This window comes from Drosophila ananassae, chromosome 2L (assembly GCF_017639315.1).
Source record: "Drosophila ananassae strain 14024-0371.13 chromosome 2L, ASM1763931v2, whole genome shotgun sequence".
Classification (NCBI taxonomy): Eukaryota; Metazoa; Arthropoda; class Insecta; order Diptera; family Drosophilidae; genus Drosophila; species Drosophila ananassae.
This window is the reverse complement of record NC_057927.1, coordinates 25,033,463-25,050,747: the sequence shown is the minus strand read 5'-3', so window position 1 is coordinate 25,050,747 and position 17,285 is coordinate 25,033,463. Positions and strand designations below refer to the sequence as shown.

Here is a 17,285-nt window from a genome sequence, read left to right as displayed (position 1 = left end):
ATTCGAGTTTCCGGATTGAAATACGATGTTTTTTTTAGTAAAGCCTTGTTGTTTGGCGTGTGTCATATGATAGTAAAATACATACAATTTTCTTGGCTAATACTCAGCTTCTGAGAAAAATATTCGAATGGAACTCAAACTTATCCAATGGTATCTGCATATGACACAAAACAATTCTAGCAACTAGCGAAAACGAGAGCTGGAACACAAAGTTTCCTTGAACTTTTAACAAAATTTCACGTTTCCATGAGTTTCCGGTTGGTGTTTTGGCTTTCTTTTCCATAGAAGGACCCAGAAGAAGAAGCCGAAAAAGAAGAAGATGACTTCCGCAGCAAGAAAAGCAAAATGTAATTTCATGCCTCGCTGAACGAATCCGAATACATGAGAGTTCAAAGTTTCAGCTTGTTGCCAAGCGAAAGAGACGGCTATAGAGGCAGGATGTCACAGGATGCTGGCTGAGCAGGACTTGAAAGCGCAGGAAGTTATTTAATGAGATTTTCTTTACGTCAAAGATAAGTCGAAGAAGCAATCTCGTGGTCTGCAACTAAGAAAGCCGAAACGGTCTTGTAAAACAATATGCAAAATACACAAGGATACACAAGGATTTGTGGCCAGGACAGAGAGCAGCCAGAGCAAGGGTGTGGTGTGTGGGTGTTCGTATGCCTTTGTATGGCATCTGCGGATCTGATTGTTATTGTCGAGTCAGCTGAAAAGGATAAGCGCAGAGAGAGCTTGACAATTGTTGCACCCACTTGAAATTAAATTAACTTTTTTCGACCCTGTCCATTTTGGAGTGGAATCGCTGTTGCGACCGCCGCCGCCGCCTCCGACACCGTCACCCGCCTGCATTGTTCAACGGAATATCCAACTGCCGCTGACAGTTCGAGGGGGAGGGACTGTTGTTTTGGTGCTTGGACGTGGCTAACCCACAAAGACCCCAAAACGAGACCTTACAGAACTAGAGACAATCGGCTGACTCCGCCACCGTTGATTGCTCAAATATTGGCTTGGGGTCGCGGTACCAAAAAGAAACCAAAATTAAACCAACTACCAAAGGAGTATATGTTAAGAGAAACGAATAATAGTTACCTGGTGTTGGATTGTATGAAATGTAGTCTACTTTAGGGAGTTAATAGATTCCTATCACACCTGAAAGATTATACGCTTATCTTAAAGTTTAAACATTCATTAATTAAGGAAATACTGTTGTACCCAATATTTAATTTTTTATTTTTATAAATACTATATATACCTCTCAAATGTTAAAATCTGAATACCGGGTATCAAAACACCGAAACAATAAGCAAACAAATCGCCTCCAAAATGAATGAATGAGGCAATGACGCAAGGAAATCTTATTAGCCGCATGTCTTCAAGTTTCATTTTTAATTTTGTACAATATTTCGTAGCGTTCGCTGTTTGAGTTTTGTTTTCGGTGGTGAAAAGATCTTTCTTTGTATATTTTTTCGGTGGTCTTGATCAAATAATTTTGCGGCCAATGCATGTTAAATATTTGTCAACATTTTAAGGCACTTTTCCTTTGTTGCCCCCCTTGAGACCCGCTAGCCCCGCCATTCTGAACCAGAAGCAGTTGGCCACTTGAGTTGCCCGTCCGGCGGATTCATCAAAAGAGCAGCCACAGATATACGAGTACTGACACACACACTCGTTCAAAACGGAGTTAAGTAAAGTAGCAATGATCCCGAAGTGATTTCAACTTTCCTCATCTCATGACGAGCATCTCGAGAGGAGGCCTGACTGCCCAACGGCTACTTATTACACCCAAGTCAACACATGTGCCAGTGCATCAAGTTGCGGGCCACACCATTCTGTCCCAAGATCAACGTTTCCTTTATATTTCAAAAAAATCTTTTATATGTAAGGTTGTTGATGAATACTCTTACGGGTTAAAGGGATTATAGTGCACTGAAATATAGTTATTTTCAAATAGAAATTAGACATTAGTAACTAATGATTATTCATTAAACAGAGTTATGTTATTAAAGTCTTGATATCTTCATATCAATAAAATGTTATAATATATTAAGTTATACCATTTAGTTGAAGATATGGTTCTAAAGTCTGCCAGTATAATAGTCTTTATTATATCTTTTTTAAACTCTGAAGGTAGGTATTCAATTGAAGGTTTTCCATTTAAAAAAAGATAATTATCTAATCCTTGTTTGATTATCCTGAAACTGGTTGGCTTTACCATATCCATAGGGCATTCATAATTTCTCGTATCTCGATTGATTGATTTCCATTTCTTGCTATGATTTTTTGTTGATTTCGTTCCCATTGTTGTTGCCATGCTGCGCATGTTGCCTTGGCTGGTGGTTATTGTTGTGCGGCGACTGTGTGTGCGCCTTATACTGTTTGTACTCCAGCCCACCTCGCTCCAGCCCCCTGGTACTGCCCCTCCTCTCCTGTGATCATATCAAGCGTGAAGAGAGTCAGCCAAGCCGTCGACATAATGGACATGTTTCAGCTTTTTTTGTTGCTGGAAGCAGCAACAGCAGACGAAGTTGTCAGCTCCAGCGCTGCTCAACTAATTTGCATATTTGGTCGCTGTAAAAACACTTTATAAGTGGCCACCCAGGGGAGCTGTGTGTGTGTAAGTGTGTGTGTGCCACTGAGTGTATATAGGCGCACTTTAAACAAAGTTAAAATGCGATAAATTGGCCCTGCGCAAAACACCAGTAGCTACACGGTAGCAGCAACATCTACAGCACTACGGCAGCAACTTCTAGCCATCTACAGTTGCCAACATCTGTGACCAGGCCAAAAAGAAGACGTTGGCGGTACTGGAACTGGATCTGCCGTCCTCTTTCTATATAAATTTATATATGTATTTGTAAGGGCGTGTGTGTGTGTCTCGGCCCTAAGGACACTCTCGCACACAGACAGACATGGAAACTTGTTTCTTTTGGCCAACTTGTACAACATTGTTGCCGCTTTATGTTTTGCCATTTCCCCCTGTACGTGTGTATGTGTAAGAGCTATGGCTCCGCCTCCTTTTGTAGGAGGAGTCTGGCCAGAGAAACGTACTCTCTGCCAGAGAGGAGCATATCCGAAGAGAAGAGCACTTCCGGCGGAGAGCGAGAGACAGAGGCGCGCGCAATGTCGCTGCCTCAGTCGCACATGGCACGGTCGGCAGATCTGCCCCTCACGCGCGTACTCAGTTTGTTTCAATTGCAATTATGTTGTAACATTCTAATAGGCCAGCAGGACCCAACCACAAGGCAAAATAATAAAAAAATTACCATTCCCAGAGTTCCCAGCGGGGTAAAATATAATATAACATAATATAATGTATCAACTACATAACTTGTATGTGGCTTACAATTGTTATTCTTTGAAATAATATAATTTGTATTGGTTAATTTGGTATTGTATTGGTTTAAATAAAATTTAATTATGATTTTCTTCCAGAAAGAAACTAGAATCCTCTTTATAAAATAGAGACAATTGGTAGAGTCCTTTAAGCCCACAAGGTCTAAGTTTAAAAAGTTAAGTTTGACCGTAGTTGGTTAAATAAATTTACTTAAAATTATGAAAATTACATTCTCCATCTGTATAGGGATTTAAGTAACAATGTAACAAAAAACATTAGTTAAACATCTTTCTTTTCTCATACAACGTAAGAGCCAAGACCTCAGCCCTAAAATTAAATGTTTATAAAAAGCATTCTGCTTAAAGACACCCCAATTACCTTTTTTATATTTGATGCCTTTTGTAGAACATAATAAACAAATAAACAATTATTTCTGGGCCTGAAATAGGCGCCTTTTTATTCATGGGGATTTTAGAACACACTCCAGACATTTTCGACGGCCTGAAATTGAAAAGCAAGTGGCAATATGCCAAAAACCAAAGCAAAAACTTTCAGGGGACCCTCACCGCTGAAACTAATACATAAATGGGTTGGGGGCGGTGTGGTGGCACTCCAAAGGCAACAACAACGACTCTGCCAACTGTGTCAGAAATAGGCTTTAGTGTGCGTGTGTGGGTGAGTGGTGAGGGTACCGCCATGCCAACCAGCGGCGAGGTCGCAACAACAACGCTTTTGGTTGGCTATTCCATAAGCAAGGCCCAAAGCTCTCTCACACACAGACACGCATCAAAGAAAAATACAAAAAAACAAAAAAAAAAATATAAATAAATTGTGAAACAAAGGCAACAAAGAAAATGAAAGAAACCTCAAACAACCACCAGACCAAATAGCACACTCACACACACCACCAACACTACCACCACCACTACTACCACCTCTACCGCCAGAACACCACCAATACAAAAACCAATCCCTGAGTTGCCTCCTTCCACATTGCTCATACGCCGCGTCGCCGCCTCGAGTGCACAATTTTGTATACAGTACCAAATTAGATTTGAAACTTTTTTCTTAATTGCTGGGCGGCTGCTGCTGCTGATGCTGCTGTGTGGCTGTTGCTGCCGCAGCTGCAGGCTGCGCTGCCAACGCTAACGCCAACGCCAACGCTGACGCCGACGCAAGCAGCTGCGCCACACAACAAAGGTGGTTGCAACACTCTCCGAATCTGTATATGTACTTTCAACCCTCAATTCGCCAGGGGCTAAAAGTGTGTCTCTCTTTAAGGGTATGTGTGTATGTGTGTTTGTGATCCGCTTTTGTATTGGTAAATGTTGCCGCTTGCCGCCATTGCTGCTGCTGCTTATTCCTGAGCTGTGCGCTTGGGGTTTTGACCAAAAAGTTGAATCAGTTGCAATCGAGGCCTCAGTGTGTCATGTCGTCAGCGGGCGCGTCTTTCTAAAAGTATTCCACAAATACTGCAAAACTATGATCCATCGCATGGAACTACTTAATTAATTTATCGAAACCAATCACACAAAAATAATAAAAAAGGAAACAAAACTGAAAAATAAAAAAAAAAAACAGTGTTTAGTGCAGTGAGTGCTTTAAAGTCCTACAGTTCTTACCAAAAACCACTAAAAAACTACCATGAGTCTGCCGTCGGGTGTGGACATGCAGAACTTGATGTCGCAACATCCGGTACTTGGCGCCCTGCCACCTGCCTTCTTCCTCCGTGCCGCCTCGGAACGCTATCAACGGACACCCAAATGTGCCCGCTGTCGGAACCATGGCGTGGTATGTCCTTCAGGAATATTGCAAATCATTATTCTGGATTTTAAAGACAAATCGTTTTCACAGGTCAGCGCCTTGAAGGGCCACAAACGCTATTGCCGCTGGAGGGACTGTGTTTGCGCCAAATGCACTCTAATCGCAGAACGTCAAAGGGTTATGGCTGCTCAGGTGGGTCTCCAAAGAACATCAATTATATAATAAGGACTTATAGCCGACAGTAGCATTATCTTGTATAACATTTATAACTTAAAAAACATTCGTGTTTTTGCCTATTTTCCAGGTTGCCTTGCGTCGCCAACAGGCTCAAGAGGAGAACGAGGCCCGCGAACTGGGCCTACTTTACACATCCGTTCCTGGCCAACAGAATGGCGGCGACAGCACCACACCCACCCCGCACAGTCCCAACCACAGTGGCAGCGGCGGTTCCGCCAGCGGTGGATCTGGCCAGAATGGCGTCTTCCACGGCGGAATACCATCGCCGCCAAGCGACGGCTTCGATGCCAGCTCCACTCCCAATCATCTCCAGCATCCGCAGCAGCAGCAATCGCACCACCAGCAGCAGCAACATGCCCAGCAGCAACACAGCCACAGCCACCAGCAATCGCAGCGATTCAATGGCAATGAATCCGACACGGATGGACGCACCCGTTCCGAGCACCTGAGCGTGGGCTTCTCGCCTACGAGGACCGAGCTGGACGAGAGTCCCGGTAAGTCAAAGAAGCCAAGCATGCACAGAGAAAACTTAGACAGGTTTAAGTTTAAATTAAATATCAAAGTGGTTCTGTCAATTTGTCTTAAAAATTTAAACTAAAAGAGTCTTGAGTTCGAACTTGAACTTCTGCTTTTTATTTAAACTTTAAAATATTTCACTTTAAAATATTTTTTCTCTGTAAATTCCCCTTTTGCATTTTTGTCATCCAAACAGCCTGTTTATGCCTGGCCTCGTCTAAGAGTGGTCTTTAAAAGTCTTGGGTGGCAAGAAAAAATTTTTTTTCAATTGTTAAAAAATCAACGGTGCATAGAGTGCCACACTCGCGGTTGCATGTGCATGGCTGCATGTGTGTAAGTGGCGACGTGTGCGAGTGCATGGTGTTGGGTGTTGGGTCCTGGGCGTTGTTTTGACAAAGATTTAGCCAGCCTTGCACTTTGCTAAACGGCGCATAAAAACGTCCTGCCAGCTAGGGGGATCAGGACATTTACGAGTTCAAATTGCAACAATTAACTTAAAGTACTCGTTAGGGAACCAGTCCTTGACTTAACAACCCCTAAAGGGAAACAAATTTTTAAATAATATAGGTAGACCATTTTTAAATATTAAGACAGAAACTTAAGGCTTAAGACAGAACCTTGTTATAAGTTATGGTTTTCTCACACAGATATGTTACAAATTATACGACCGAGTTGCTCCTAAAAAGTAATCATCAATAATAGAGAAATATCTTTTTAAGATCCAACAATAAAAGTTATTGTAACATAATCTCATATTTTTCGGCATTATCCCAACTAAGCCAATCAATTCTAACCAGATCATCTCGTTTGAAACTCACCTTCCCATTCAATTCGAGCCCCAAGCAAATGCCAAACAGTTACAAAGTCTAACGGGGCGCAAGGATATCAAAGACCTTTCAACCGTCACCCACTCATTGGGACTATCTGCTGTCATGGGGGGTAAGACAACCCCATGCTGAGGGTCCTGAAAAGGGCGTAACGTGAGATACTACCCCGCTTAGCTCACTTGTCTTTATTTGTTTGCCCTTTTAAAGGACGATGTTGTTTTATTTTTCCCTCCTGTTTGAGAAAGAAAAACACACCAGATTTCTCACGCGAATCAATCGAAGAAAACCTGTCTATTTAAGTACTAGAATCGTTATTTGCAATGAAACTCTAGACGATTTTACGCTTGAATTTTTATTTTCGATTACTGCGATTGGGTTTACAGAGTTTCGGTATTCGATATTGGTATCCACGCACCCTCAACTTAATTAAATTTTCACTGCGGCTTCGTCAACTGCAAAATCAAATAGACAACAAAAAAAAAAGGTAGCTGAAACAAAAAAAGAAAAAATATCGTATAGCTTGTTTCATTTGTGAACAAACAACAAAAAAAATCAGCAGGTTGTCCTAGGTTGGCATGTCAACGTATCCTGTGATCCCTTCCCCCGGCACTTCTTGTGTTTGCGATTCCCGTGATTAAATTTTTTTTCCATTCCAGTATTTGATACTTTTATTTGCTCTAACCTGTCAAGTGGAAAACCACACAGTTTCCACTTGCAATTCTACCTGGCTGAGTTCTGAAAATGTGTATTAGCAATTAAGGACTCTGCTCTGGTTCCTTGGGGTGTTACATTTTGGATTGGGTAGTTTTTGTTTTGGGAAAAACATCTTTTTGCGAGAAAAAATTCAAAATATTTATCAGCTAGTCCTTTGAAATCCCCCCATTATTCAACTGATATTCTAAATTCCTATTTTTTCCATTTTTATCTTCTCACAGTTTCGAAACGAGGAGCTCCTCTCTCAAATGAAACCGATCAAGACACTGGCTCAGAGTCCGGATCCCCCAGCAGTCCCAGGCCAAAAGTGGCTGGACTTTTCAATCTCACCAGCTTGTCGCCTGCTCGAACTGGTCCGCCCAGCTCTCCAGAGTCCGATTTGGACGTTGATTCGGCGCCGGATGAGGCCACGCCGGAGAATCTCAGCCTAAAGAAGGAGGACAGTCAATCGCCACCAAACACACCCGCCGAAAACTTGCATTTACTGCGAACCTTCAGCAGCAACCATGGCCAGGGCTTTATGCCGTACCACCACACGCAGTTCCTGGCCGCCGCCGGACTGCCCACGCACCACCATCCACCGGCCCACTCGCCACACCACCAACAGTCGCCGCACACACAGCAGCAACATCAGCAGCAGCAGCAGCAACAACATCAGCAGCAGCAACAACAGCAGCGATCTCCCATTGATGTCCTGATGCGAGTTTTTCCCAATCGCCGACGAAGTGATGTGGAGCAACTGATGCAGAGATTCCGTGGGGACGTGCTCCAGGCCATGGAGTGCATGCTGGCTGGAGAGGACTTGGGGCAGACGCCACCCCAGGTGCCGCCGTCGCCACCCTTCCCCATGAAATCTGCGTTCTCCCCACTGGTTCCGCCCTCGGTCTTCGGTTCGCCCACTCACCGATATCATCCTTTCATGCAGGCCCACGCCAAGAGGTTCCTATCCGCCCCGTATGCCGGAACCGGCTACCTCCCTGGTGTTCTCAGTGCGGCGGATATCGAGCAGTCCGAGTCCAACGGCGCCGGCGGTATCGGATTGGATCGCAGCAGCAATGCCGGGGACTCCCAAGATTGAGGCAACGAGGCGGAGGCCTGCGGCTCTGCCGTTTTCCGGCCTTTCGAGTAAAAAAAATGAAATTCGATTTCAAAAAGGGTTTCTAAAACTGATTTAATTTTGCTTCCAAGATGTTTGAAAGACAAAATTAAATTGGTAATAAAAATGCCTTTATATATAAATTTCTGTGCTTATCCATTTTCCTCAATTTGTTTGTAGCTATTTCAAAAAATAAGTGTAAATTATATTTACCCTTAAAATAGTAGCTCAAGTATTGTAACATAGACATCGTAATTATAACTATATGTATGCATCGATCGAAGCACTTGAACCCAGTTAAGCCATAAGATATACAGATTTGTTTAGAAGAAATTAAACTGCACGGATGATGAGATTATTGTGTAAGGGATTAATAAATCACATCCAACTAAATGAGATATACGTGTGTACCATATAAATACGAGCATATAAAATTATATTAAATATCATATTATGTATTAGATAAAATACATTTCAAACACTGTGTTAAAGTATTTAATAAATCTAAAAAGTAATTCAATAAATTTAAAAGAATCAATCCAAAGTAGTTTTTGTTGGGCCTGATGTGGGAATATCATCGTAAATTCCTCTAATTAGTTTCTTTTGAGGTAGCCCTCGGATCGAAAACAAATATTTAATTGATAAATATGAAAAAGCCACCACCGCAATTTTAGAGTTTTCAGCAGCTAAATAAATATTTAATTTTCACAGCATGAAATTTATAGCCGTGAGAATTGATTCCAAAACAAAAGGCGTTTTCCCCGAAACTCTCACCACAAAACAAAAACGACCAATTATAATGGACATTGGCCACCCACATTTCGGAATTTTCCAACTGGTCATCACAAAGGCATAATAGCCAAATAATAATTCGAAGCGTTAATCCGTATCATCATTATCTATTCGCCACTATTTTGAGGCCACTGCCACACGACCCAGCCGCCCCCAAAAAATTACCCAGGAAAACTATTCCGCACTGCTGGTGTTTATGCCACACACACACACACAGATGCAGGGAAAAGTGTGAAATCCTTTTTCGCCTAAACGGGTAGAGCTGTTTTTGTTTTCACTATTCGGACACACGACAGGATAAACAAAATTATAATAAAACTAATGCCCACACAAACACACATCACACCCAGTCATCGCCCACACTCCCGTACCCATTTTCCGGACATTTTCCGAAATTTTACAATAGCCAACAGGGAAGGGAAAGGATGGACAATAATATCGGTTACACGCATGCCGAGTGCAAATTACAAAACTATTTTCCAACATGCGACTGAATGGATAACAAAATTAAATTATTGGATATCAATTTGTCCATTGTGCGCTTTGCCAAACTCGAAAAGTCAACAGCAACAAGGATGGACCTGGATGTGTGCCCTCGTCCTGTCCCGCTCGCTTTATGTATTTATGCATGTGTGCGTGCGTGTGTGTTTGTTGGCAGGACCCCAAACAATGGACTCTATGTACCATTGTCAGGGCATAACAATGCCGGTGGGTTAGGATAGCGAAACCGCATAGCCGCACATGCCCCTCTCAACTAGAGTGGACAATGGCCAGGACAAAGGCGGAAAGGAAAGCGCAGGATGGGATGGGAGAGGACAGGACACACTGGTGAGCCCGGCTAGTCAGTCAGTCGCTTGTTGGAGGACGAGCTGTCGATAATATCTTAGAGTAGCAGTGGCCCATGTAGTTATAAGCGAACAATGAAGCTGGAGAAGAGCCAACAGCAGAGATGCCAGTTTAGATTATTTCATGGCCAAGTAGCGGGTATTACATAGTTTTTTGACAAGTAATGGGTATAATATTAAACTAAATATTAAATGAAAACCAAAACTTATTAATCTTAAAAGTTATTTAAAATACATATTCAAGAAAAATTGCTGGAATTTCTGGATTGCTGGAAAAAGAAAGTACGTATGAAAAGATGTAATTGTTATTATATTAATTAGCATTAGAAGCACCAGACTTAGGTATGACAAACGTATAACCTCATGATAAACATAAAAGGATAGGTTATAAAGAAAAGCTATATTTTTAAAAAAAAATCTCCAACCATCACTGTCAAAGAGTTGAAACGAGAGCATAACCAGAAACAGCAGGCAACATGCATATGCTCCTCAAGTGGCGGCACAAAATGCATACAATGTCAGGCATGGAAATTCTTGATAATAGACAATGAATTAATAGCAGTCGATTACCGGAGGGGAAGCTAACAAACAATCCGATCCAACCGGCCGAAAGAAGTAGACAGATCGAACCTCAGATACAGCCCAAAGGCAATGGGAACAAAGTACAAAAGTACAAAAAAATGTGAAAGAAATAGATCAGGGAGGAAGGGGTTTACTCCTGGCAGATGGCACATGCCTCACCAGAATTGCCATCAATTAGAGAAAGTCCAAGAAATGGCACACTGGATGTCCCAGCCTGAGGTCACCGGCGAATCCTTACCCGAAAGGGTTACTTAACAGCTCAAGATTATCCGAGGCATATGTTTTCCTTTTTCGTGGCTAATTCGAGGGTGGTCTGTTGGAGATTTGCCGCGGCATTAGTTTCACTTATTTGTTATTATTTGCTTTTCCGCATTTGAAATGTTTTCTCCTATGGCAAGTAATTATTTGTTCAAGCCCCACATGAAAGATACAGCGACTCATTGAGCTACGTAACCCAATCTGTGGCTTGTCAAGCGGTGGGTCAGAGGCCATATAGCAACAACTAATTTGGTGGCAGCCACTGCCACCCCCTCTCCAGAAAAAAAAATTAAAAACTCCACCCCAAAAAGAAGCGATGTTGTTTCACAAACAGACAGCACGGTGAACCGACCCGAAGGATGAGTGAAAAAAACCGAAGAAAAGAAAACAAATGCCATTTCAAGTAGCAAACGTGTAAAGTAGGTGGCCTAGACCGTTTTGCCGCCAAAGTACAGTGGAAGATGTGATTTTATTAGTTTGGAAATATAATATGTTCCATTGAAATTATTCAAATAATTTTCACTCTTTTAAAATTGGGAGGGAGTTCAATGTTTGAAAGAAATTATTATTCAATCCAATTAAATTAAATTTAAAGGAATGCATTTCTGCTTTATCATAAACTTTTTAAGAAATTTATTTTTAACATAAAGTATGAATAAATTTTAAATAAATGCTTATTCTTCTACTAACATGTAAGTATTGCTTTACATAAACAAAAATTGTAACAATGGTCTCTGATTTTATCAGTATTGATCAATTAAGTTAAAATTAAAATATTAAATTTTAGGTATGACTAATATTTGAATTTTTTAAATTTATTTTTTACTCCTAATACATACACATATACATATATTAGAAGAGTCTTTTATTGTATTTTCCATTTTATTTTATAAATTAATCAACCAGAAAGTTTGACTATCTTACACCATCTGAAATAACTCAAAATTATCTTGAAAAACAAAAATATTTCTTTTGGTTTTTAAAATCCTCAGCCCACAGTAGAAATACACCGTTTAGTGTTTTATTTATTTAATTTTTTTTATTAAAAATAGAGTCTGGGGCAGTTTGTCAGTCAGTTCCAGTCGGCTAATAAGCAGAGAGTCCATCAGAAATAGTGAAACCTGCGCCGCCGTCGCCCTTTGTTGAGCAACTGCCACGAAAACGATGAGAAATCAATTTTTTCGTTTCATATTTGGGTGCTGTGTGGTTTGTTTTGTTTTTAATTTTGATTTTCGGTTTTTGGTTTTTGGTTGTTAGTTGTGTTTGCCGCCCAAGCAGCCACCAAAACACATGATATGACCATTTTGGACCTGGATGTGGCTGAGCATATGAATTAATACAGTAGCTGGGATGGATGCCTAATGGCTCACCCCGAAGACCTGTTCTTTGATGCACTCACTCTGCATTTTGTTTACACAAAATTCATAATTTACATATTGTGTGTGTGTGCTTGTTTTTTTCTTTCTTCCGATTGTTGTCTTTTAAATGATTTTTTACATTTGCTTTTGCCTCCTCAATAGAAGCTGTTCGATTCTTTTTATCACAGCCGACATGTGAGATTTTTTTCCCCTGAGTTTTTAATGATTGGATCGAGGGAGTATGTCGCCGGATAAGGCAACTGTACCTCAGGATATTTTAAACATATTTCCAAAATCTTTTTTTAAAAACCCACCCAAACTATGCAAGTGAATGAGTGCTAAATGGATTTTAAATAGCGTGGGACGCATTCGGGGTTGTTGCACTCCCCGAAGGACCAGGAACCTGGCCCATTGTTTGCATATCCCTGAGCCTCGTCAAAACGGTTCGGATTTTGATTTGGATTTTGATTTTTGAACTGCGTAAATGTCACGTGTAGCCGTCGTCTGTCGCCAGTCTCTGTGGTTGACATCAACGTGTGAGCCGAGCGGAAAGTGGTTCGGCTGGGTGGTTTTCTGGGCATCTAAGTGGTTGGGTGGTTGGGCGCGATGGGGTTAACCATCGAGTTAAAAGTGCGATAAATATCTAAATGCCTTGATTTGCCTCATCAAGGGGCGTTTTTGTTTATCCAACAGTTTATTTGTTTGTCCTGTTGTGAATGTGTCGAATCCTTTGTGCAGGACACGTGAAGCACTCTGATCTCTCTGATGCCTAGAACTGATCTGACTTACCAGGGAACGTAATTGGCACGTGTTGGTAAAGTAAAATGTAAAGGATTTTGAAAGGCATACTTATTGTTTGATGTTTTTTAATTGGTTGTGTTAGTTTATAAGTGAAACAATACTTACGTAAAGAATTCAATAATTAACCCTGTGATCCCTGGAACCTAGAAGATCGTAGTCCCTAGAATCCCCTCTAATATCTGTGTATAAAATAAAATGTAATTGCCTTGCAACTGAAATGCTCAAAACTAAAAAGCAATTCTCTCCACTATATCCCAGCACTTGAGCCACAAAGGGCGGATAAAAAAACAAAAAAAATACAAAATACAGAATACAAAATACAATATGCAAAATAAATGCTCAAATAATAAAGAGAGCGACAGCAACCGGAGAACACAGCACAAAAATGGCAACGTAACTCAAGAGCTACTCCAAAAACGAACGGAGGAACAAAGGAGCAGCCCAAAGTGTACAAGCGAGGGGGCGACAGTGAGAAGGGGGAGTGGGGACAGGACGAAACAATAAGGACATACACATCCACACACGCGGAGAGTGCAAAAAATATTATTTAAAATATTATTAAAATAAAGCGCATGCCAGCCACTGAAAATAGTCAAAAGAAAAGTCGCCTATAGTGGAAAATTCGCAAAAAGGATAGGAAGGATCTGAGGGGGGAAGGCGGTTGGAGGGCTGGGGTGGGTGGCGTCAGCGAGGCGACAAACGGACAGCAAACTAAATAAAAAATAATAATGGAAGTTATACATTTTATTTCACAGAAGGACAGCCAAGGACTCGGGTCCAGGACTCACTGGCAACCCCTTTGGAATGTTGATAGCAACAAAAAAAATAAAGAATTATATTCACACATACATATATAATCAAATAAAACTGAAAAGGACTCGCTTTTGTGTGCTTTGTTTGTTCGAGTAGTTTTCTGTTTCTGTGTGACTGGGCCAGTGTGCGTGAGCTCAAAGGAAATAAGTGTATTGTATTTGGAAGCGCAGCTACAAATAAAATTTTAATCAAAATGTAGTTGAGTGTTGAAGGGTTGTTCTCCGATTGTATTCCGCCCCTCATTCCCTCTTCCCCCTTTTTTGAATTTCCCTATATGTGTGCGCTTGTGAATTGTTTCTGTCAATCAGCAGCTTCAGCTTCTTTTGTTGCTGCTGAAGGATACAACTGATATTGATTTCGAGTTGTACCGCAAAGCACAATGGCAGGACAGCCAGCGGCAGCCAATGGGAAAAGTTTCAAAGATACGACACACACTCACACACGTACACCAACATAATGGCAGCCGGAAACGCTTACCAATACACTCACAACGACCACTTCCAGCATAGTTTCATAATTGCGAAAGGAGCACAGCAATGGCGCTGAATGACAGTCCTGGCCATTTGTCCTGCTTGGCCTGTCATAATTGCATAAATAAGTATTTAATAAAGTCACAGTGCAGAACAAAATTATAATTACACATTTGTTTCATTGAAATTGTTTACGATTTTAAGTAGTAATTTATTTCAAGCAGTCTAATATTTTCTCGTCCTGGATGTCAGAGAACTTTCATTTTGAATGCTACTTTATATACAGATGTGCTTATATATTTTGTAGGTTGCGTTGTTACTTCGTCCTGTGAGCGGCATGCGACTTGTTTTCTTCACTGTCCTACCACTGCCCAAAGTTCGAACTCTGTCCCAGTTGGTGGCAAATTTCATTTAAATGCGATCCGAAATGCTTGTTGGCATTGCACACCACCGGGGGGTGTTTCTATCTGAACCCAATGCCAGGGCCTTGCAGAAACTCAATTAAAATGGCATTTAAATCATGCGAACTTCTTGTTCGTGTTGCTTCACCACCCAACACCCCGATGAAAAATTCTTGGACAATTCTTTACTCAATCGTCTTGACTTGACTGGCAACCAGGCAAGGCTTTGTTTGGCATTTTTCGGTCTGACTCCACTTGGAATTGTTAATAATTTGGAATGACACGCGCAGTTAACCGAATGCCTCCTGCCAATGGTTAATGTTTATCGCTTCTTAGACCGTAACCGAATTAGGTCCGACACAAAGGATGCAATCCAAGCGAGTCCTGCATCCTTTGTCTCTAACCTATGCCAGGGATCATTGGTCTGGAAATGGGCGTATGTCTGCAATTTACGCAGATTTTTATTCAAATATTTGGTCTGATCCACGGGATGCTTTAGCAGAAAGCGAGAAAATATTGTGCGAAAAAAACACAAATCAAATTGGGACTGGAAAATATTTTTAATATTGAAACTCAATATTTTTTTGATGAAAATTAAAAAAGAAGGAGTTAAAGGAAGTTTTGAAATACTCTTTATGGTCCTATATAAAAAATGTATTAATAAAAGGTTTATTTTATTAGGAATACTAAACATATTTTTATTCTTCAATCTCTTTCGAATTTATTTAATAACTCATTATTTAGAACTTAAATTTATAAAATGTATATATATTTGTTGGCAAGCATAAAATATGCTTAAAAAAGTGTATAACTTCATCCGATATACCCCTGAAACATTTTCCTTGTAAAAAATATAAAAGGATATCATTAACGACTGCATATTGCCTCCGCAACTATGCCAAATGGAGAAAAAAAAGACTCTATCTGTAAATGGAGGCGTGTGGGGAAAAAACACATTTGCATATTTATATTTTGGTTATATGCCCTGCCTTCTGACTTCCAGCTATAACATTAGCATTTCTAAAAGGGATAATGGGCCACCCACTCCCCCATCCTGCCAGCATCCTTTACCCAATCCAGCAGGCAGAACCTCATTCCTGGCAAAGTCGTTTGGCATTTTTCTGCTCACATTTTCACGTACATTTTGAGGAAAGAGTTTTGTGAGGGGGGAAAGGGTGGCCGGAGGAGTGACAATCATTTGTTATGCGGTTGTCTTGGAGGGCGTGTGCATGTCCTTAAGAGCCTCGTTAACAAAGTTATTTTGTCTTTTATCGCCCGCTGCTCGGTTCTGGGTGATGTCGGAACATAATTTGCCATGTGCCGCATTAACTTGTTCGCATTTCGATTTGACGTCATACACACACACCCATGCCACACTCATATATGGGTGTATGTGACATAGTACAATTTATAACTTGGCTCGTGCTGGCATCCACGGCGTATGAGTGATATAAATGGTACGGGAATGCCTTGTCATTCTGTTGCAGCTGTGACTCGGGGCTTCTCCGAAAGATTCCACTCATGGTCGCTCTCGCCCACACGCACAATTAATCTTTTGTCGAAGAAGCACTTAATTGAATTGCTCCGTCCCGGGATGCCAAATATCAATTACATCCGAACCATTGTCCAAACAAAAAGAACCTCTGCGAGTAGGAAGTACCCAGTAATGCGGCCTCTAATTCAATTACAATTTCATAAAAACCCTGAAGTGATAGATTCTGTGGAAACCGCGAATTTGGGTGCAGGATATAGCCAAAATGAGAGAAAGGAAATTTAAGATGCCACGCCTGCGCATCCAACCTCCGGCAACCTTGCAATTGGCTTCGGTTTCGGTAAACTATACGGTCGGGTATCGTATCGATATCGAATAATAAAGAATGCTTACAACTTTTTAACACATTGCACAAAGACCGCGAACAAAGGACACACATTCACATACAATTTGTGTGTTTAAGTATTTTCGTCCTGTATAATTTGTATAAAAAGCAAGTTCTTTGTGGGCACTCGCGTGTTCATTGTGGCTCTGATTATTGAAATGCGCACATAATGCCAACAAAACGAAGTTATGTGTAAAGTATACATGTACAATACACAAGTTTATATGTTCAAGTGATTGCCGGCGCAAATCTTTCCATTGTGAGGGCTTTGCTTCGACAAAAAAAATGGAAAACGTTTCAAAACGCAGGCGCAGCCCTCACATAATGGCCGACGATCTCAAGCTAAAGTGCACTGTGCGAAAATATTAATAATGAGTTGAGAGTCTACACATCATATAGGTTTAATGGCAGAACGAAAATGTAAAGCCTAAAAATTGTATCGATACTACGAATAGAATTACATTATTTTTAAATTGTATTTAATATATTTCTTCCAGTGCTATACCCAAAGGAGCGGGGGCTGGCAGTTAAAGTGTAGATGCTTTGGAAGCTCCGGGAAGTACACTCAATTCCAGGAAATTTAATCCTTAAATGGTGAAT

General features: G+C 40.9%; 1 protein-coding gene across 1 annotated transcript; it reads left to right on the top strand.

Moving 5' to 3' along the window:
* The first annotated feature begins 4,429 nt into the window (after window positions 1–4,429).
* On the top strand, window positions 4,430–9,020 carry LOC6506003 (doublesex- and mab-3-related transcription factor A2). The gene is made up of 4 exons (XM_001964726.4): window positions 4,430–5,125; window positions 5,189–5,290; window positions 5,403–5,829; window positions 7,614–9,020. Exons 1-4 carry the CDS (start codon window positions 4,979–4,981, stop codon window positions 8,468–8,470), a joined length of 1,533 nt encoding a protein of 510 aa, XP_001964762.1. The 5' UTR covers window positions 4,430–4,978; the 3' UTR covers window positions 8,471–9,020.
* The last annotated feature ends 8,265 nt before the right edge of the window (window positions 9,021–17,285 follow it).